The 24,255-nt window shown below is 35.7% G+C and overlaps 1 protein-coding gene and 1 pseudogene across 1 annotated transcript in view; one reads left to right on the top strand and one right to left on the bottom strand.

Annotated features, from left to right (window-relative positions):
• Positions 1 to 12,615, bottom strand: part of Ranbp17 (RAN binding protein 17) — a gene marked incomplete at its 5' end in the record, with an annotated part of 334,601 nt that extends 321,986 nt beyond the window's left edge. Inside the window, 3 exons of the mRNA XM_033761473.1 lie at positions 547 to 713; positions 8,715 to 8,805; positions 12,463 to 12,615. Of these exons, the coding sequence (XP_033617364.1) occupies positions 547 to 713; positions 8,715 to 8,805; positions 12,463 to 12,615 (411 nt within the window). The remainder of the gene's footprint in view (positions 1 to 546; positions 714 to 8,714; positions 8,806 to 12,462) is intronic.
• Positions 12,616 to 13,028: 413 nt separating this feature from the next.
• LOC104860992 lies at positions 13,029 to 17,405 on the top strand (annotated as a pseudogene).
• The last annotated feature ends 6,850 nt before the right edge of the window (positions 17,406 to 24,255 follow it).

The following is a 24,255-nucleotide window of genomic DNA, read 5'->3' as shown; positions in this document are numbered from 1 at the left end:
GGAAAGTGGGAAGGGTGGGGGAAAGGTAATAAGGGAGAGGAAAAAAATATGAGAAACTGAAAAAATGGAAATAAAGTGTTTGTAAATGGGGAGGGGAGGAGGGGGTGAAGGGAGGGCAGGGACAAAGGGAGAAAATGAGAATCAAGACCTATTATGAAAATGTACAAGATCCCAATGATGAATGTAGCTGTATTGTATACCTAGACTGTACCAATAAACTCAATAAAAAGAAAAAAAAAGTTGTGATGAAAATTAGCTAATATACTAAAAGCATTATATACATGCTTTATATATATTCAGTACATATATTTGCCATAAATGAAATAATATAAACTTTTGAACTTAGAAAACATGATTATTTGCATCCTTCTGGTGTGAAACTTATATAACAGCATGATTTTCATCTACTAACAAATAATAAAGGATCTAAGGATAAATAATAAATGATAATATAATGGTAGCCAAAAAACAAATTATATAGCTTTAAGAACAGCAATATTCTAAACTAAAATATTAAGTGGTGACAGTTTAATAATGTCTTCTTACCTGAAGAAACTTTTTTACATCAGCAATAATTTCTCTGAAGACAAACTGGTCTTTCTGAACTTCAAACCATCCCAATTTAGTAATTTTAGCAATAACTTGAACAAGAGCTTGGATGACAAAGGGAGCCAACTTAGGTTGTGATGCCACATAATGCAGAATGTAGTTTCCTACAAAGAAAATACTCTGTGATCATTTGGACTTTCAAGAATTATAATGTGACTCATGAAGACAAAGAAGTAACAACATGCTCTCTGATAAAGAGTAAAGTCTTTTCCTCAAGATACATTCTAATTCTTCTATACAGTTGGTTTTGAGAGAGCAAATCTGTTCCACTGCATTTGATTAATCAAGGATAATTTAGTATAACAGGAATATTACTTTGCTCTGCATGATTTTATCTCCCAAAATAAAAAGTCAGGTAAATAAGGAAAATTGCAAACAAGCCAAATGAACCAAGCAATACACAAAGTGCACAAATCTCAAACATCTATTAGCTACCTCATTTCATATATCAGACGCATCCATCCTTACCTGGTGTTATAATTTTCTATCCTATATCAGATAACCTCCCTTCCATCACTTCACAGTAACTCAGAAGCTGCAACTTTTATGAAGGTTGCACAAACTTCAGATCTTATCAAGAAAAAGTACCATATTTGCAGAACTTCTTAGGTATTTCTTAGGTACTTAATGTGTGTGAAACTGTACTGTTCTTCTGTTAAATTTCTAGCTTTATGAAAATCAATCATCAACAAAGTTTTGAATTTTATTACCATAATGTCACTTCTCTCATAAGCACTATAGTTTTTATTATGTAACACTGTATATTAAGTCTCTTGAAGGACCACATAATGATGTTATTGCAAAACTGACTTTAACAGTATCCTGTTTAAGTGCATAAAAATATAAATAGCACAATACATTAAATAAATACATAAATTAAAACTCACATGACCAGAATAGTAATCCTTGGAATAAAATTAACAACAAATTCAGTTCTGACCTATTAAATAAAATATGTTTTGGTGGAAACAGCTCCAAATTCCAAAAGCACTTTTTAAAATGAGCTATCATCTCTTCCTAGAGTAGTTTATGATCTACTTAGAGAAGAGAAAGGAGGAAAAGGGAGAAGAGAAGAGGAGAGAGACCAAAGGAATATGGAACAAAAGGAACCAACCACAAGAAGATCAAGATAAGGTTATGAGGTGGAGATGTAGCAAAGAACTGGAATCTTTATGCCCTGCTGATAAGAATTCAACATGGTATAGGCACTTAGAAAAACAGTTGAGAAATTTCTTCAAAAGTTAAGCACAAACTTTCCTTATAACTCAGCAATTCCCCTTCTATGTATTGAGTCAAGAAAAATGAAAAACAGGTGCACACAGGTAAAGACCTTATGTAAATGGTCATAAGAGAATGATTCATAGCAGCCAAAAAGTCAAGCAACTGACAAGTTTATCAACCAATGAATGAATAATAAAATGTCATATAGCTACACAAGGGACCATTATTCTGCAATGAAAAGGAATGAAATACTGACACATGCTACAACATGAACAAAACTCAAAATATTTGCTAAGTAAAAGGAGCCAAAGGCTATATATTATGATTTTATTTCTATGAAGTGCCCACAAAAAATTTATGTATAGAAACAAATCACATTAGACGTAGGAGGTATTGGAGCAGAACAGGATATAAATGAACAGAAGGGATCTTTCTGGAATAATGAAAATGTTCTAACACCAAATTACAATTATATTCATACAACTGTAACTTTACTAAAAGTCATTATTTACACACTTACGACAATTCAATTTTATGGTAGGGTATATTACAACTCAATATGTAAAGCTATCTGAAAGGAGGAAAGAGATGAAGAAAGGATAGATTTATATAAACAATCAAATTACACTGTCATTTGAACAAAAGATAGAAAGGAGAGCACTCCAATCTAGAGTAGTAACTTAGGGAACTATTACAGAAATGACACTGGATGAAGGGAAAAACCTTCTGACAATGAACGGGCAGTATCATCAAAGATAGAAGTTTACCCATATAAGGATGGTGCATCAATGACAATCTCATGAAGAGACTTTAAAACTAAGCTCAGAAAATGGGATTTTACTCATGAGCAATAATAAACCACTGTTAATTTTACTAATAAAGTTAGAAAATAGTGCGATGGATACAGAAAACCCAGGAACAGAGTGTATGAAAAGAAATTCTAAGTTATGTAGAGTGGGACCTTATAGTGAAGGACTGAGGACTTTGAAGTTGACATGATAAAAGCAATGTGGCTGTTAAGGCCACTCTTCATATTCTCTGTTTAACCCACATATCTATTATAGTGACACATGTCAGTATAATACCATATCATACCATGACAAATCTATTTGCAGAAACAACAGTGGTAAGTCAGACTAAATAAACCAATAAAGGAAACTCATCATTTCTTGTTTGAAATTATCTTGTATGTTTCTAGTTTCTTTTCTTCAACCCAACTTTAATCCTTTCTTAGAAGTTCATAGTACAGATGCTTTTCAATTTATGAAGTGACATCCCCATAAAACCATCACAATTTGCAAATATCAAAGCTGAAAATGCATTTAATACACCTGACCACCAAACATCGCAGTTTAACACCACGATACATTGTAGAGCATCATTTATTTACCCTGTGATTCTGTGGCTAACTAGAAACTAGGGCTCACTGCTGCCCTATATCACAAAAGAATATTATACCATGTATCACCACCCCAGGAAAATATCAAAATTCAAAGTATGATTTCCACTGAATGCTTACTGCTTATGACTTAGGGTAAGATTAAAAAAAAATCATGTCATTATAAGGCAGGGAACATTTGTACTCCTATTTCTAAAAACGTTTCCATTTAAATAATATAAGTCAAATAGAATTGTCTAAATGCCTGTATCTATTAAATAAATTGGCAATAATAATTAATAGTCTTCCAAAACAGAAAGCAATAGGCCCAGACAGGTTCATTAGTAAGCACTACCAAACACTTAAGTAAACAATTATATTAATTCTCTATAACATTTCCAATAGATAGAAGAAGACATTCTTCCTATTTTACGAGGCAGACACTACCTTAATACTCAAATCAAAGACCCTACAAGAAAAATGCAGAACTATTATGTCTCATGAACGAAGATCCCAAAATCATAAACACTACATTAACAAAATGAATCCAACAATGTATAAAATGAAGTAAACACCATGAAAAAATAGGATTTATCCCAGGTATACAAAGTTGGTTCAACATTCAAAAATCAATTAACACAACATCAACAGGCCAAGGAATAAAAATCACATAATGGTATAAATAGAGATAGAAATGCATTTAATGAAAATGCAACATGATAAAAACTCTCAGCCAACTAAGAACAGAAAGGAACTTCCTCAACTTTATAAACAACATCTGCTAAAACAAAACCAAAAACAAAAAAAACCCTAACATCATATTTAATGAAGGTTTCTTAATATCAGGAATAAAGCAAGATGTTCCCTCTCACCATTGATTTTCAACATATACGGCAAGTCCTAAAGGAAATAAAGGTATATAAGTGTGATAGTTAACTGATCATGTCAACTTAAGTAAGAAACACCCAACTTGGATTAACATAGTTCTGTGCGTGGAAGATACATCCTACAGAGGACTGTCACCAGAATGGTATAAAAGAGAAATCAAGAAGGAAGGTTGCTTCTGCTTCTTCAGAAAAACTCCAGTCTTTGCTTTCAACTTGAATGTTATCACCAGGCTTCTGGCGCGGACCCTTCAGTCTTCCAGCACAGAACTTTCAACAAGATCCTTCAGATCTCCAGTGTGCACACAGACTTTTTACACTCTTCTACATCTGACTCTGTGGGTGGCCACAGTAAACCAATCTTTTAAATTCTTATGTATTTGTATATCTTGCATTAAATCTACTTCTCTAGTAAGCACTAATACAGATTTTGGTACCAGAGAAGTGGAGTCGTAGCTGTGACTGCACCTGGTCATGTGGTTCAAGAGTCTTTGGAACTGGTTTTCAGGAGGTTGCAAAGGTTTGGAGATGATGGTTAAAAAAGCAGCCCTGAAGTGCTTTTTTAGATGTGCTCTGCTGAAGCCAGCACAGCCCTGAAGTGCTTTAAGCTGGTCAGACCTCAGAAAACCAGAATGCTAACAGAAATGCTGCTGGTAAAGACAAGGCTCAGGAGGTATCTGTGGGAAGGATTCATTGGCTGTTGGACTCCAGACCACTTGTGTTATGCTTTGGCAGAAAATTTGTCTGCATTATGCTCATGTCCAGAGACTTTCCTAGGACTGAGATTAAGTGTGTTGGACTAATTAATCTTGCAGAAGAAATTTTTAAGGCAATCTAATGTAAAGGCAGTGGCATATCTACTGTTGGGTGCTTTTAATCAGATAAATGTTGAGAATAAGAGCAAAGAGCCCAGTAGAATGATTTAAAACATTGTATGTTTGTCCAGAAAGAAGCTCCACTAAAGTTGTGGACTACAAAGATGGAGGAGAAATTGGCTGCTGAAAAGGAAAAGAGTAAGAGGAAAGACAGCATGAGGGCATCATAAGAACCAGCAGGACTCTAGCCTTTGCAGTCTCAAAATTGCAAAAGTGAAAGACTTTGCTTTGAAAAGAGAGCCCCACAGCACCATGTTTCACAATGGTGACAGCCTAGGGAAGTTTTGCCTCAGGGTTTGGTTCCTAGTGGTAAGCAATCCAGGCACTCAGACATCTACAGCCATAAGAGAAGGAAGCCAAGCCAATGTTACAGCTGGCAGGAGACCCTGGCATCAACCACATGATGCTGGTTTTAGATGCACACAGAATGCCAACAGTTGTGGGGTTAGGAAGGCTTCCACTCAGATTTCAGAAGACCTGGGAGGCAAAGCAGTGTTCCGTTGAGAGAGCAGTGTGTCAAGCTGTGAATGTAAAGGCAAAGGTGCAGTGGTGACCCCAGAAAGTTGGAAAAGCCACAAGGATGGATCATCTGAGGAGAGCTGCAAGTGAGCAAATCTGCTAAAGAGAGAAGCCCTGGAAGCTACAACCACCAAGAAGTGACGTATGGAGTTCTGAACTTGCCACAGACTGCTGGGGATGCTGGACATAGAACTAAGGTATTTAATGTTTGTCCTGCTGGATTCTGGTCTTGCTTTGTTCTTATTTCTTTCTATCACCTGCTCTGTGCCTTTCTGAATGGAAATATATCTTGTGCCGTTATATGTTGAAAGTGTTTAATTTTTTCATTTGTACCACAGCTCACAACTAAGAGTTTACCTTAAATCTATCTCAAGACACTTTAAGACTTGGAGTTTTAAGCAATGCTGAAATGGTTAGGACTTTCGCAACTCTTATAGATGGACTACATGCCTTTTGCGTAAAGAGATGTGCATGAGTCTTCAGGGGGTCAAGGGCAGAATGCTATAGCATATTTCTAGATGCCCCCCAAAGCCTCACGCAGACATAGGTGAGGGTTTTCAGAGATAGCTGGATCTAGGGTGCATGATGCTGGGATTAAGGATGACTCATCTTGGGTGTGAGTACCACCTGAGGGTATCCTGAATGGAATATAAGGGACAGAAAGAGGGCTGCTGCTGTTACTTGCTGCTCCTTGCTAATTTCCTGCTTGCTGCCTTGTTCCAGCCACACCATGAACTGTTCTCCTCAGGGATGCTCCTGTGCTATGCTTCCCTACCTTGGAGCCAGCTAACTATGGACTGAAACCTCTACAAACTGAGCCAAAATAAACCTTTCCTCCTTGTGGGTATTTTGTATCAACAATATGAAAGATTTAGAGAAGAAAAATAAAACTATCTTTACTCATATATGAGATGCTTATCCACATAAATAATTCAAAAGAATCAACAATAACAAAAATTTTGAATGAGAGATTACAGAGAAAGATTACAGGGTATAATGTTTATACCAGAGTTAATAGAATTCTTATATCAACAATAATCAAGTATAACTTGAAATTAAAAACAGTATAATTGATAAGCACCTCAAAAATGAAATAGGTATAAATTTACTAAAATATGAATAAGAACTACGTGAAGAAAATGGCAAAACTATAATAAAATAAAAGGTCTAATTAAATGGCTAAAATCCAGAATATGGGCAACAACTGATGAAAGAATTCAGAGCCAATAAATACAGAAATGTATTTGGCTGGTGGGAATACAAAACAGTAGGAACAATCTGGAATACAGCTGTACAGTTTTTAAAAAATGTAACATATCTTATATGATCCATCAATCATATTTCTTGGTATTTATGCAATTAAACAGGGAATTTATGTCCCAACAAAAAAACTGCATATAGATGTTTGTAGCAGCTCTACTCACAACTATAAAAACATGAAAGCAACTAAAATATTTTTAAATGGATAAACAATGAAACATTATTATTATTCAGAATTAAAAAGCAATAGCAAGCCTTAAAAAGACATGAAGGAAGCTTAAATGCACATTAGCAAAAGAAAGAAGCCAATCTGTAAAGGCTATATACTACAGGATTCCAACTATGACATTCTGGAAAAGCAAAACTATACAGATTAGAGGTTGGAGAGAGAGAGAACAGGCAGACCAGCAGGAATTTTTAAGGCAGTAAACTAATTCTATATAACCACCACAAACTTAATGAATTAATCTCTTTATTTTACTATGGCATTCCTTAATTTTGCATTGAACTATTAATAAATGTAGTGACTGTTAAAAATTATTCTGTATAATATTATATTGGTAGATGTGTCATAATACACTGCCAAAATCCATAGAATAAACAACACAAGTAACCTTAATGTAAGTTACAGACTCTGACTAACAATAATGTGCCAATGTAAGTTAATCAATTGTGACAAATTACTACTCTGGAGGACGATGATGAAAGTGGAGAAGTCTATGCATGTGTTAGGGAGTATACAGGAAGTATGCACTTTCTGTTCAGTTTTGCTATAAACTCAAAGTGCTCTAAAAAATTAAGTCTATTTAAAATTTGTGCATGTGAAAGTCAAATAAAATCACAAGTTTATGACTTAGGTTTCTACTATTTGAACACATTTTTAAAACTGAATTTCTCTCTTTCACTTTCTTAAGCAAATAAATTGATGAGTATATGGATAAATCCTTCTCTAGGTTTTCTGAAGTATCTAAGACTCAAGGTACTTAGGAAACTAGCAGTCAAATAAATATATAAGGCATATTCAAATTTGAACTTAAAAGTCCATAATATATATTGCAATTTTTCTGATATAGAAATATAAATTATGTTACCTTGAGGGTGAAAAACAGAAATGAGTCAACAATCTGTATTATGAATACAAAAAAGAAAAGAAATTCTATACCTCAACTAGAGCTTTGTCCATATAAAATACAAACTTACACACACACAAACACCTAAAACATATTACTTCTGAAAACTATATTATTTTATAGAATGAGTGTTCCAACTACAGTACCTTCTAAGAATTGTTTACACATTTATAAATTATCTTCCTAACAAGTGGGAGTCTTCTTTTGATTTTTACTTGTATCCCAATTCATTCTGAAGTGTCATCCTGAGAAATACTGCAAAGCTGACATTGTCCTATCATATCAACTTAAGATAATGTTAAGAGCATGAACTTCAAGCAGACTGAGTATGACTGAAAGACAGTTCCACTATTTCATACCTGTGTCATCTTAGTTTACAGTGCCTATAAAATCTAATTTCCTCACTTTCAAAATAAGGATAATGAATACATTTATTTTGAAGATAAAGTGAGTGCAAATCTTATCAAATATTAACCACATTTAAATGACCATTATTGGGCTGGGGATTTAGCTCAGTGGTTCTGCAGCCTGCCTTGCAAGCACAAGGACCTGGTACCAAAAAAAAAAAAAAAAAAAAGGATAAATAAAATGAACGCTATTATTATTAAATTAACAAATGCTTTCTTGATTATACATTACTCTATATCACATTTTTATCACTGGGTGAATAAATGAGACACAACTACTTATCTTTAAAAAACGATACAATCGTACCAATAAACTCAACTAAAAAAACAATACAATCAAAATTTTCAAGTGTGGTAAAAGTTTAGCATATGTAGAAGAAAAAGACTATTTTTAAAGTGCAATTTATTAAAAAACATAATAAACCACTTACTGATATCTGTCCTCTGTTCAATAGGTAAAGGAGTGATTCGGCTGGTAAGTTTTGAAAGACATGTTGCTGCAAGGAGCTGAGCATAGGAGGTCTGGAAAAAGTAATTAAATTTTTTTTATCACAAACAAAATTAGACTTATCAAAATATGTTAGTAACTTTTTTCTAAGCAAACATGAGAATTTTTCTGAAATGGTAGATTTATACAGAGTACAACATATTTCAGACATACATACAGACACACACACATAGGATCATTAGTTGGGGAAGGTAGAGCTAGCCAATCTGAACAGAAAGTAATCAAGAACAATAAATGAGTATGAACAAGTTCACATAAAATATTCTTATCATGGTTTACACAATTCTGCAAGCCTGGCCTCTCACTATCTCTTCAAATTTATCTAGTTCCTTTCTTTACTATGTGTGACCATGATAACCTTTCAATTCCTCTAAATGCCATCCCCACCTTGATTTCTGTGTTCCTCAGACTTGTAGCTGACTGTTTTGTCTGGCTTTCAATTTGCTGAGTCACATACTCAGCCTTTCTAAATGCATATTCATCCTTCAAAATTTGTCACCAATTTGTTACCAAGATAGTACTTCCCCCGCCAGCCCCCTACACCAGAGGTTGGTAAACTATGGTCCATGGACCAAATCCTGTCTGTTTTTGCATCACCTTTTTTTTTTTTAAACAGTTGGGAAAAACTAAAACTATTTTGACATGTAAAAAATTGTATAAAATACAAATTTCAGCATCTACAAAGTTTATTAAAATACAGCTATTCATATTAATTTACATGTTATCTACAGTTGCTTTCAAGCTATGATGGCAGAACTGAACAGTTAAAAGACAGACCAAATGTGGCACTTCCTGCTTCCCACTGCCATTTGGTGCACCATAAACTGTACTGATAATACAGCAGCAACTCCCTAGTGCCTACAATATCATGGGTATCAACCTGACATGACATGTACTTTTCATTACTACCAATGTATATCCATCATATCAAAACAAGGTAAAAGTGGACTTCAAATTTCTAACTTTTAAGGCACAGTACTGACTTAGATGGCAAAAAGAAGTGCTTTTTTTTTTCTTTTGGCAAGGATGCTATTATTGTCCTAAAAGAATACTTATTATCAAACTAACTACTCATCACAACATTCTTAATTCACAGAAAGACAAGAGAAAAAGTAGAAAATTTGAAACAGACTATGTCATCACAGCAGAATTTCTTTACAAAAACAAAATGAGGTTGCAACCAAAGTTAATAGAGAAGGGTAAAGGGGGTGAAGGAAGGGCAGGGGGGTGGGGAAAAAATAACAAGACATATCATGTAAAGGCACAGAATCCCAATGATAAGTGTAACTCTATTGTTTGCTTTAAATGTACCAATAAACTTAATGGGGAAAAAAAATATATAAAGTTAAGTTTCCAAGTAGCTCATTTGTTAGCTAAGCAAGGAAAACCACTTAACAAGGATGTGTTAACTAAATCACCATTATTCTATTATAGCAGCTAGTTATATGTTCAGAGAAAATAAACTTTTAGTGAGAACATCAAAAAATTGATGATAATAGAGCAACATCAAAAGTCAATTTAAACACCAGACAAATGATTTGGAAAGAGTATTTTTAACTTTCAATGAGTGGACAGATGTTACTAATAATGCTCATACTGTTAATGTTACCAATATTTACTATCACTTTATTGTATAGGTCAATACTGAGTGTGAGGCAACTAAGGAGTTACCTTTTGTGAATAGACTGTGTGGAACTACAAGCCAGAATATTTTAAACAAATTGAGGAAAAATGAATTCAATATAACTTGAAGTAGCTCTGCTAGGCACGGGTGGTAAAAAAAAAATATATGGAGCAGGAATGGGGATGTAGCTCAATGGAAGAGTGCTTGCCTAGCATGCACAACACTCTGGGCTCAATCACTAGAAATATAAAATCTATACATATATTTTTATGTATGTATATACGTATATACATGTGATGCAGAAAACACTTTAGGTGGACAAATTTACACAGTTTGTTAAAAATTAGTATTGTTCATTAAAAGATATGTGGTAAATATGTGAATCTATCATAAATTAATAAATCAAGGGTGTTAACAATTAAATCCATTCATTATTTTTTACCTTAGCTTCAGTTCTGTGAGTTTCTGCAAGATAAAGATGTTGATTATCCTGCCCTGTCCTACCTATCACACAGTGGTTTAATATTTCCTCAGTGCTAAAACTAAGTTCTTTAGCTCAGGGCTGAGAATAAAATTTTTCTAGATAAAAAGAAAAAGCTTCTACTGTTCAATATTAAATGGCTTTGGAAATTGCTCTTAGCTATAAACTTGACAATTTCTCTTAATGAATTCAATCTGTAATTATAAAATTACCTAATAAACAAACAGTGCTTAGTACTACTTATATACAGAATGACTATAATTGACTAATGTTACAGCAGTCATTTCAATAACAACTAACATTTTTGGAATCATAAGTAATGTCAAGCTGCTTTACACATTTCTTACACTGCCAAAGTTAAAACAAGTAGTGAGATCTCTACTCCCAGATGTATTTTCTGACTTTCAACTATAGTTCCAGCAGCACTGTTTAGTCCTTGATGCAAGTATAAAGAAAATTTCTCTATTTCAAAATCCATTTAGCTGTGCAATTGAGGCAATTCTACCTAATCTTCAATTGGAAGTCATTAATCTGTAATGTAATGACATGCTGGAAAGGCAAGTATCTAGAGAAGATTTAATAGAATTCTATAAATGCCTTCTAAGTGATGAATATGCTTAATTAAAATCTTATGCTCATAGATTAATATTAGTATTTGGCAGTACCTATCTACATAAAAAGACATTTGAAAGATGAAAAATGTATAATTTCATTACAGATCAGCATTAAAATGAAAACTTGTAATCAATGTTGACAGGAAACACAAACTTTGAACTTCAATTAATCCCCCAAATCCTCAGAATTATTCTATTCTTTTCCTTAACAGACCTGTATTACAAAAAAACTATACTTAATCATTATATTTCAAATTTCCAATTGAACTTTGTGGACATTTGTTTATCTCTCTTGTTATATGCATACTTAGAAAATACACACTTAAAACATTTTGCCTCTTGGCCCACAAAGCCTGAAATATTTACTAAATGGCCCTTTACAGAAAAAGTTTGCCAACTCTGCTCTAAATTATACAGCTTGCTGTTGTGTTTACTGTACCATCCTATATCTCTTTACTTATACATCTATGCCCCTGCAACTAAACAATGAACAACTTTCATTCATACCCATAAACCAAGCCAGTAGTATAATGCCTGATTTTATATTTAAGTACAGTACACGTTAAATGGCACTTAATGAATAGTCACAAATATTTAGAAGACAGACAAAAGTCAGTCAGCATTCTTCCGAATAATCTTTCCATGGTTTTTATTGACAATCTATCTCTACCAGTTAGATTTTTAAAAAGCATTTTCTAAAATGGAATTTTTACCCACTAATATATTAGAAGTGAAAAGGGGCAAAGAGGAGTCAAGAAGTTCTTTCAATTAATTCCCACTTCTACCTCCAGGCTCTTCCCTAAATATGCTTACTTAGACTTCCAATTCTTTCCCTGACTGATCTCTGTGACACTGAAATAATAGTTTTTTTTTTGTAAGTGGCAAAATGCATTAGTATCAGCGCTAATACACAGGAGTTCATTAACACTGATTCACGTTATCAAATACTTACTGTTCCTTGTTCTAATAAGAGTTGACACTTGCTGAGACATTCTGGACTGTTGATAAGTTCCAAGAGTGCTTTCTCAGCCTTTATTCTTTGTGAAAGATCAGTCCCTACGTAGAGGTGAGTACATAACAATTCCAATTCGGCCAAACTCTTGAGAAGAAAAAAGTTAACATTTTACTTGAATGAAAAAAAGGTATATATATTTAACCACAGAAAACAAAAGATGAAAATATAAAGTCTGCTTACACTAATTCAATACATATTTACTGAGTCACAACTATTTACTTGGGGATACAGGAGCAAACAAAACAGACACATCTCTTACGTCCCAAATTACCTACTTATAAACTAATAGTTATACAATGGAAATGTGAGTCTAGAAAGAGGAAATCTGGTTAACCCAATGAGTTTTCTAGAAAGGATATACCTGAAGAAGTATCATTTATGCTAAAACCTAAAAGGGTGACCCAAATGAAAAAAAGACTAGAAGGTAGAGTAGACAAAGAAATATAATTTGTCAGAGCCTTGCAGTAAAATGGAATTTAGCCATTTTAAGGCATTAAAAGGTCATGTTACTGGTAAGTAGTCAGCAAGGAGGAGATACCAGATGAGGTTAGAAATAAGTGGGGGTAATACTAATACATACTTTGCAGATAACTCACTTTAGATATTTTTTCTGCTTTAAAAAGACTTAATTTATTTTTCTTTTTATTGAGTTTATTGGTACATTCTAGGTATATAGTACAGTTACATTCATTATTGGGATCTTGTACCTTTACATGACAGGTCTTGGTTCTCATTTTTTCCCCTTGTCCCTGCCCTCCCTTCATCCCCTCCTCCCCTCCCCATTAACAAACACTTTATTTCCATTTTTTCATAGAAAAAAATCATTTTTTATATTGTAAAAATTTCAATTGTCCCATCTATAAAAATATTGATAATTATAAATATATAATGATTTTGGGCTTCTAAACTAATGGCATAGAGTGCTGTAGGTAAACTATGTCATGATTTTTGACCTCATGGTCTTTGTAGCAATGTAATAACTAGTATACATGCTTCAGCGTAATAACTAATTAGTAGAAAGACTAATCCATTCTGTTTACAAGTATGTCATCTAAAGACAAAAAGCAAATGGGAACAAGCTGAAAGAATTAAAAAATGAGTTTAGTATTCCTCTCAGCTTAAAAGAATTTTTGTCAGAACCATTTTACTAAAGCAAATTACTTCATTTTGAGCTACAATTAGAGAATTAACCCTTGGAGTACAAAAACACTAGCATAGTCTTCAATATGTGATAGGAAAATTCTATCCTAAAGAAATGCCAGTTTTGTACTTTTTGACCTGAAGTTTTATGTGACAGCCTTATAGCTACACTAGTCCACACATTCCCTCAACACATATACTGAACCATCTTGTAATAGAAATACACAAGTATCAGTGAAATGAGCTCTCCTGTAGCTCTCAATACACTTTTAATTCTCTCTCCTCTTTAGCTGCTCCATAGTTATTTTCCATTTTCTTATTCAGCACAGAGCCCAGAATCCCAGACTTGGGTATTTTCTGCTAGCATGAAAATCAGACTAAAAGTAAAGTTTCAAATAGATTAACTGCAATATAGGACTTCAACATTTAAAACATTTCTTCTGCCCAGACTGTCACAATAAGCCCAAATTTCCACTACATGTTATATACACTATTAAAATACTAAAAAAAAATATACATAGTTCATGAATTCTCATATTTTTCCAGGTTTAGATATAAAAAAGGATTACCTTTTCACCTCCTTGTAAACTTCAGAAGTCATTTCCTTTATCTACTAAAATTTAGGGACAAAATTTTAGAACTCATGCTACCCAGAATAATTTAATATAGGCTTCAGATTTTTTTGAAGTAGACTAGAAATAGTCACAAGATATGATTAACAAAACAAAAGGCAGCAAAAAGAAGAGAATAATAGTAGTATCTACCTCACAAGATTGTCTGGAGAGTTAAATGAGTTAATGTCATGTAATTTCTGGTATACAGTACACATTATAAAGGTCAGCTGTTTATTATTGCTACCTTATAACAACACTGTAATCGGTTGAATTCTATTTCTCTAAAAGACAGGTCCCAGTACTAACTCTCAGTACTAAGAATATGACCTCTTTTGGAAATAAGGTATAGGATTAACAAATCCTTAATTAAAGGACCTCAAGATGATGCCATTTACAGTAGGCCCTAGAGCCAATTACTGGTATCCTTGTAAGAAAAAAAGAGAAGGAAATTTGAGATGTGTAGAGGTGCAGGACAAAGGCAGGGGGCCAGGGATTTTGGTGCCTGGCCTACTTCACAAGCTCAAGGTCCTGAGTTAGATCCCTGATGCCAAAAAAAAAAAAAAAAAAAAAAAAAGAGGGAGGGGCCCATTTGGAAGAGGCAGGCTATCAGGGTGTGAGGAAACGCACAAACCTAAGTAAAATCCCTGAAGCAAAAAAAAAAAAAAAAAAAAAAAGAAGATGGAGGCAGGGATTGGAGTGATGTATAAACCAAGGACTGTCAAGGATTGTTAAAAGTCATCAGAAGCTAGGAAAAATGAATAAAATGGTTTTTCTTCAGAGCCTCCAGAAGGAACCAATCCTGTGTTTACTTAGATTTCAACCTTCTGGCCTTAGAAAGCATTATGTGGTAATTTATTATACAGCCTTGTAAAACTAATAAAAGTAATAAAAGAGTAAGAGGAAGATGGAGAGAGGAAGAGAGGGAGAGAGGGGGAAACGGAAAGGGAAAGAAATCAAGTAAGCTGGGCATGGTGACACACACCTATAATCCCAGCTATTCAGAAGGTTGAGGCAAGAGGATCACAAATCACGTCCAGCCTGGGCAACTTAGTAAGAAGACCCTGTCTCAAAATGTAAAAAATGATTTAAAAGGGCTGGAGATGTAGCTCAGTGGTAGAACATGCCAGGTTCAATCTCCAGTACCACCATATCAAAAAAAGAATAAAATTAATACAAATATTATTAACCAATTTAATGGCACTTAAATATCTAGGTAAACATATGTGAAAGGTTCTGGGAAAGTTTGGAAACTTTTTTTAATACTGATTTAATGAATCTGAAGATACAACACTACTGGGATGTTACCACAGTGGCTGTGGGAAAAGGCAGAGAGCCCAGAAGTAAACATTCACAGCTTAACTACCTTGGTTTTGGTGTCCGCCGCTGAAATGGGAAGCCCCGATATCTTGTCGGCAGCAACTGTGGATACACTGCGCCCCCGTCAGGGTCCAAAGAGATGAATTTGGAGGAACCAAAGAAGATAACCAGAGAAGACTGAAGAAAGAAGGAGTTAGAAGAACAGCAAAAATTGGGCAATGCTCCTGCTGAAGTTGATGAAGAAGGGAAACATCAATCCTCATATTCCTCAGTATATTTCTTCAGAGCTGTGGTAGATTGAGCCATCAAAAAAAAACCTACTTTAAAGCATCAGTGACCACAACCAGAAAACACAAAAGCAATTCAGTTCATCTGGAGAATGGTACAAGAGAAGTGTAAAAGAAAATTCCATAACTTCTAAGTACTGCAAAGGAGCATGTGAGAACTGTGCAGCCATGACACACAAAAAGAAAGACTGCTTTCAGAGACCAAGGTGAGTTGGAGCCAAATTTATAGGTACTAATACAGCTCCTGATGAACACATCCACTCCCAGTTGATATTTGACTATGATGGGAACAGAGATCGGTGGAATGGCTATAATCTGGAAGAACACATGAAAATCGTGGAAGAGTATGCCAAAGTTGATCGGGCAAAACAAACAACAAAAGCCAGAAACTCCAAGCAGAATTAGCCTCAGAAAAATTAGCAGAACAAGCCAATTCTCCAAAACACCAGTTGGGAGAAGAGGAACCAAATTCTCAGATGGAAAAAGATCATAACAGTAAAGATGAGGATAAAGATAAATATGCAGATGACACTGACATGCCTGGACAGAATTTTGACTCTAAGAGACAAATTACTCAGGATTCTAGAAGATACTGCAAAATATTTGAGAAATTTGGATCCAAATTCTGCCTATTATTACCCAAAAACTAGAGCAATGAGAGAGAATCCATATGCCAATGCAGGAAAGAATCCAGATGAAGTGAGTTATGCAGGGAATAACTTCGTTAGCTACACAGGAGATTTCAATGGCTCAGACACAGCTGTTTGCTTGGGAAGCCTATGACAGAGGATCCGAAGTTCATCTACAGGCAGATCCTACAAAACCAGAGCTTGTATAAGTCCTTCAAAGTCAAAAAAGAAGATTTCAAAGAACAGCAGAAAGAAAACATGCTGGAAAAGTATGGTGGCCAAGAACACCCAGATGCACCTCCAGTTGAAATGCTCTTAGCCCAGACTGAACACTATGTGGAGTACTCAAGGCATGGCACAGTCATGTACCAAGGACAGGAACAGGCCACTGCCTGCTCCAAGTATGAGGAAGATGTCAAGATCAACAATCACACACATATCTGGGGATCTTACTGGAAAGAAGGCAAATGGGGATACAAATGCTGCCACACTCATTTTTCAAGTATTCCTATTGTACAGGGGAAGCTGGGAAGGAGGTCATTAATTCAGAGGAATGCATTACAAATGATATAAGTGGAGAACAATCTATGAAAAAAACCTCAAACCTTCATGGAGATACACCAGAAAAAAAAAAAGAGAAAAAAAAGAAACAGAAGCACCAAAGGAGCAGCTCAGAGAGTGATGATGAGGAAAAGAAACAGGAAAAATTGAAAAAGGCTTTGAATGCAGAGGAAGCCCACCTTCTTCAAGTCAAGGAGATCACGCAGATTGATGAGAGGAAACAGCCTTATAATAGTGTATATGAAACTCTGGAGCCCACTGAAAAGGAAATGGAGTCCTATAGAATGAAACGTCAGAGGCCACATGACCCCATGGCCTCTTTCCTTGGATAGTAGTACCTAGTCATGAACGGTCATCCCAGACAGACAACTGAGATACTCTCTTCAGCTTCTTGATAATTGTAGGTATAAGAATCCTTGCCTACTCTTCTTGCTGCCTAACTGTAATAAAGCTTCAAGAGTCTCAATTTATTCCTTTCTACACTGAAGAAACAAAACAGAGGAAAAACAAAAGGGAGGTACATTAAATATGGATTAAGATTGGAACTAATCTAATTTTACATTAGTGATGGGGAAAGGTCGTGGTTGCCTCCCTATCAAAATGACTTCTACTCAGCAGTTAAGTCTTGATTTCTTCAATTTTTCTAGCCCTTTATCTAATAGTATTACACACTTTGAAAGTAGATTTATTACTTTATCAAAATTCAGACTTTTTTTAAACTGCTAGGGATCGAAGTAGCAATTTAACTCTGTAATTGTTGTTTTGTAATCTTTTGGGGGAGGGGGTTGAGATAGGGTCTCACTAAGTAGTTGAGATCGACCTGGAACTCACTATGTAGTCCAGGCTGGTCTCAAACTCATGGTGATTCTCCTGCCTCCCAGCTGGGATCACAGGTGTGCACCACCACACCCGGCTATAATCATTTGTTTTAAATGGTCTGAAACAGTGGTTCTGCCGTTTGCCTTGCAAGCACAAGAACCTGAGTTCAATCCCCAGTACAAAACAAAAAAAAAAAAACAAAAAAAAAGAAAGAAAAAGAAATAAAGGGTCTGAAACAAATTATTCTAACTTGGTCTTTGGGTAACTGAAAGGGTATTTGTAGAACATGTAAATGACTTTATTCTCCCATGTAAATCTGTAAAGTAACAAGTATGTTTTTATTTGATTATTAAATTTAATTTTAATACATTTCCTTGAAAAAAGAACAAGACTGAAATATATTTAAATAGTATCTAAGTCAACCATATTAGCAAACATACCTTTTTTCCCAAAGGTATTTCAAATTTATTAACAAATGAAAAGTGGTACAAGATTAAAGGGAAAAGTTTGAACTTTCTTTTACAAAAGATACAGAGAAAAATGTTTTCTTTCACTATAATGGTAACAAATACATGCTTGGTATATTAAACCTTTTGAGAGAAAAGGATATATACATAAAGGCCCTTACTCTGGTGGTAAGGTATTATCCAGGCACTGCTAACAAATTAAGCAATCTTCTGATTAGAATGATTTTCCAGAGAATCAATCCACAAGGATATTTTATTTTTTCACAGACTGATAAATCTGCACCTTAGACTAATGTCTAAACACATGGTTAATATGAGATGTCTCAATCTCAATTTGTTGACAAATGATTGGATTGTTAGTTTCTACAAGACTTACTATCAATATAAGAAGCCCATACTAAGCAGAGCAAGGAAAAGTAGAGATCACATACCCCTCATAAAGTAACTATCAAATATAAACAGACAGCACCCAACTTCCATAATCTAGTACACAATAATATAATTCTGATTGCAGTCTAAATAAAGATCATTTTCCTTATTATCCTGGACTTAATTCCAGCCTTTGTACTTGACACAACTGGCTCTAAATGATATGACATCTTTCTAGACAGCAATTCCCACACATATATTTATCAGAAGGAGAATGCTGAGTAAAAGCCAAAGAAAAAGAGTATATTGAATGGTTCTTTAATAACAAAAAGCAGATCAGTGGTTTCCTGGGTGGAGGTAGGGGATATAGCAGAAGAACAGGGAAGAGGGAGGAAGCCACAAGGAATAGCAAAGGAGCACAAGAACACAATGCAACTTTTGGGGGTGACAGATATTTTCAATTTCTTGATTTCAGTGAGTTTCACAGATGTATACATATGCCAAACTCATTCCCTTGCACAGTTTAAATATACGCATTTCATTATGTCAATTATACACCAATAAAGTTTTTATACATTCAATAAAAGAAAAGACTTTTGTCCCAGGAAAAAAAAATATATTCATACTCTAATAATAAAAACAAACCAACCAGAAAAATCCCATTTCAACTGAATTTAAATGTGTTTTCAATTACTTCCATCTTTCCTGCCTTCAGAAATTAGGCTTAACTGCTATTAACAGAAACTGCTTTTATATTGTAGTTACTTTTTCCAACATACTTTCTTCCTCCTCTTAACACCTTTTCCTGAATATCTCTGAATCCTTATTACTGAGCCTCTTGGAATTTTTCCTTCCGTGATAAACTGGATAACATTCACTTAAGTGCTTTTCACTTTACAAAAGTATTTCTATCTTTTTTCAAACCAATCAGGAAAAACAGACTCCTTCAAAGTATGTATGTATTTTCAGTATGATCATTTTACAGATGAAAAGTTTGAAGCTGACAGATCAAATATACATAAGTTGCTCAACATTAAATGTAAACCACCAATTCTGCACCAAATACAAGTCTACAGACTCCAAACACATCCTCCAAACAGTCCTCACAATCTGCCATCTTGACACCCTTTATCTTAGTCAGGATCTACTTACAGATATCCTAATCCTACTGTAACTGTTCACCATATTCAGTGTCTACAAATGTCCTCCTCCTAAAAATCCAGAAAGATGCTAAAAATGACCCTCAAATATGAGAAACTGAATTAAATGTTTCCCATAGATTTCTAAGTGCCCCCTCATTTTCAGTGGTTTCAAAGGATCTAGATTTACAATCTTGATGGTTATATTTTGCTTTTCCCTCTCCTTAGTCCTTCCTGTAAGTAAAAAAACTGGTCTTGCCCAAATAGAGGTCTCTTCTTGCCCTCAGCTTCTAGGAAGTAATCTATGTCATACTGGACTGAAGTGTTGTTTAGGAGCTGGCCATAACTGATTGTTATGGCCTGTATCTAAGATGTCCCTTCAAAACCACATGTGCTCATAGGTGAGGCTTTTTGGAGGTGGCTGGATCTAGGGTGGGTGAATATGGATTATGAGTGTATGACAATTGAATCAGTCCACTGACTGGATTGGCATGCTTCATGGTTGAATGGATTCACTGAATACATACACAACCTGGCTGTGAATGGCACCAACCAACAGGCTTGTAGCCTGAATGGAATAAAAAGGGAAAGGAAAGCTAGTAACTGATGCTGCGTGCTACCTCCTGCCTGTCCTACTTTGCCATGGACTCCTTCTCCTGTGCCATGCTACCCTGCCTTGGAGCCAGCCAACTACAGACTGAAACCTCTACAAACTGTGAGCTAAAACAAACCTTTTCTTCTTTAACTTATGGGGTCAGGTATTTTGTTCCAGCAATAAGAAAGTAACCAAGACACTGATAGTCATTAGTTGTGTACTAGCCATATCAGAAAAATCAACTATATGTTTTAGGGTGGTGACTTTAAGTCACAAGGTATCAGTAGAACTGAAATTAAGTTCTACCACACAGGCAATCAATCACTCTTACCAAGGTAATGAAATTACAATAAACATGCTGAGTGCTGAAGCTCTGGTGAATATTCCTAATTTGCAATAACCATGGGACATACTGCTATGGATTGACGTGGAGAGAATAACATGTCCAGAGGTCAACAACGGCTTTGTTTCAGAGCCTTCCCTAACTGCCCTGTTTCCTTTTATCAATTTCAATCTGTGTCCTTTCCCAATAATCAACTAAAATTGTGAATACTGATAGCTTTCAGTGAATTCAGGAATCCTGCTGATGAACTATCAAAACTGAGAGTGGTTTGGGAAAATCCCTGAACTTGCAGTTTGTATAAGGATAGTCCAATGACCTGTATTCTTACATTGTAGTCTAACTCTAGGTAAACACTAAATTTGTCTTAAAATTCTAGCAATCCTTCCTCTACATAGACTCAGAATCAACACCTCCACATGCTATTAATAGACAATGAAGCAATCAAACAATATTATCTAACTGTGGCCTATAATATCCTGGATTTCTTCAGGGGATGCTTTAGTAATGACAGTAGTGGGACCTTAGAAGCATTATGGTTAGATTTTTAAAAACAGTAGTCCAACAGAGGGGACACAAGCATTAGAATCTATCATTCACTTATTCAGTGGCTTTGGGAAAATTAACCTCTTTCTAAGCTTCACTGCTGAAACTGAAGATAGAAATGATCCACCTTCTAAAAAAAATTGTGAGGACTGAAAGAGAAAAGACAGGAAAGATTAATTCAGTGCCTGCTATACATCAGATCTACAATACATTATAAATAATTACTCTGGGGCAAGGGATTTAGCTCTATGGTTTTACCGCCTACCTCGCAAGTGCAAGGTCCCGAGTTCAATCCCCGGTACAAAAAGAAAACAATTATTCTATAAGGTTATTGATAGTTATAAAACATAATATTAATCTTCTACAGTTTCTTTCATTCAAATCTATGATGCCAAAACAATTTTCCCCAAATCGCTTTTTCATCATGCTACCACTGTGTTCAAAAATGATAGTTTTCTATCACATCTAGGTCAAAGCGGGTAGCCTGACTGGAGATTAAGATGCATGGCCACAGTCTCTGGGTTTAGAACCATCCTGAGAGCAGAAACATTCAACCAAGTCCACTAAATATTTTCTAATATTATCTCTTGATTATCATCACAGTCCTTCACTTCTCTTAAAGGACATACAGTTTGCTTAATCCCAGTTCTCTATTTTTTCTTACTCTCTTCCTCTACATGGACTGCCTCCTAAAAGATAATCCAGATCCATTATGTCTTTGGGAACAGAATACCCTAATCAAAGTTTTCTAGCCAGAATGCACTGTGCATGGAATGTGCCAGTCCTCTTGACCTCTAGGCAGCCAGGGAAAGGATTAAGACAGGAACAGCAACACTGATACACTTCAACTGCTAGCAGTTTATATCAATGAGTCACAAAACCACCATGATGTTAAAAAGATAAATAGGGCAGTGCCCTAACCTCACCCTAAAGAAGTCTGCTTTTTTCATGGTCTTGATGATATAACTTTTAACTAGCTATCCTAGATATAGGTAGTGGAAAGAATAAAGGATTTATGAGTTACTGGACCTAATGCGGCTGTGTAACCTTGAACAATTGCAGCTGTTCTGAGATTCAATGTCTCCAGGAATAAAAAAATAACAAATGCACATTTTTTGAGGAATAAAATATATAAACACACCCTCAGTGGTACAGCTCAACTCTACAAAGAGCAGATGAAAACTCAAAATACTAGGTACAAGTTATCACTATTAATGCTCCTGGAATTAAATGGCTAACAACATGCTAAAAGGAATTCAAGGCTGGGTTTGACGACACATGCCATCTCAGCTACTCAGGAGCCTGAGGGAGGAAGGCTGTGTGTTCAATACCAGCTTGGGCAACTTAGTGAGATCCTGTTTGAAAATAAAATTTTAGAAAGGGTTCAGGGTACAGCTCAATAATGCAGAGCTTGCTGAACATGCCCAAGGCCCTGGGTTCAATCCCCAGTGCCAGGATAAGAAAAAAATAACAATAATAATACAAACCGGGAAGTTTCAATTATTTGCTTATTTGATCTTTCATTTGTTCATCTCCACTTTTAAGGTATTCATAGACCTGCATTGTAAAGTACATCTTGGAAAACCAAATTGGATGGTTTTGGCATCAGCATGTAATTTTTCCAAAACTGTACCTAAGTTTGAAGAACCCTGTGTGGACTTGCTGATACATTATGCATTATTCTTCCAAATCTGAAAAAGGTCCAAAGTTTCCCCATACATAAGTTATCCTTAAGATTGATACCTGCACTACAAACATCGATTACCTATTTATAATCCATAAATCTTCCCAGTGAGATTTTTCCTGTGAAAATTTCCCAGAGGGTATATTTTCTAAAGCAATAATAAATATGCTATTTTGACCTGGGGACCTTTAGAAATGGCCGAAGTCAAAAGGTAATGTGGGCCTCTCTTGGTCTATAACATCTGATTCTGTCAATTATCTGATAGAAAAGTGGTTGCTGGGCAAGAAAAAAAAAAAATCTCTTGGAGAAATCAATAAATAAGAAAGTAATAAGTTAGTGTGACCACGGGGGAATCCAAAGCCTACAAAGGGAATGTGATACTCAGCTACGTTGTCACTGTAATCTGAAATTTCCTACCTCTCCAAGGTAAGGAATCCACACCCTCCCCAGGTCTCTTTCCTCTCAGACAACTGCATACTCCAACCAGAACGAATTTTCTGCAGTACGCAGTTAGTTGTCTTCCGCAAGTCTTTGCCTTGCCTCACTGTTCTGCCTCTACAGTCTTCCATTTCTCTTTACCTGGCCAATATCTACGATTCTTCCCAGGCCCACTAGACAGCAAGTTTCCTGAGAGAAGAAATCATGGAGCTCTGCCCAGCGCAGTAAGTACTAAATAACCAATTAAAAAGTAGAGGAACGGAAACGAGAAGCAATCTGTGCCGGAGAAGCACAGCGGCTCTCTGATCCACTCCTTTCTAACACAACTCACACACTTGACTTGGCCCCCTTTTTGTGCTTCCCTGACGACCATAACATTTTTCACGTGTAATTACCTTCGAGCTGTGGGGGCAGGGATAATAAGGTGATGTCACCCTTTAGTCTCAGAACTTTGCACAGTGCTTGAGACAGCGGGGAAGCTCAGTAGATGTTTGTGGAGTGAATAACTGAAGGAAGGTGGTCAGCCGCCCGGGGATACAAGGGCCGCCCTCCTGCTTCTCGCGCCCTCATCCTTTGAGCCCTGCTCTCCCGCGCTCGCCCAGCCCCGGATTCCTCCTCCGCAACTCCCTACAGGTACAGCTCCAGCCGCCTCCGGCCAATTCAAGTCCCTCTGCTGTCACCGCTCCCTCCGGAAACCCCAGACCAACTCGCGAGCTCTGTGTCAACTGTCCGAGGCGGGAAGGCGGGAAGGCTGCTCCTCGGCGCGGCGGCCTCCGGGCTACCAC

This window comes from Fukomys damarensis, unplaced genomic scaffold (assembly GCF_012274545.1).
Source record: "Fukomys damarensis isolate Sample0158 unplaced genomic scaffold, DMR_v1.0_HiC HiC_scaffold_9, whole genome shotgun sequence".
Classification (NCBI taxonomy): domain Eukaryota; kingdom Metazoa; phylum Chordata; class Mammalia; order Rodentia; family Bathyergidae; genus Fukomys; species Fukomys damarensis.
This window is presented reverse-complemented; position numbering and strand designations above follow the sequence as displayed.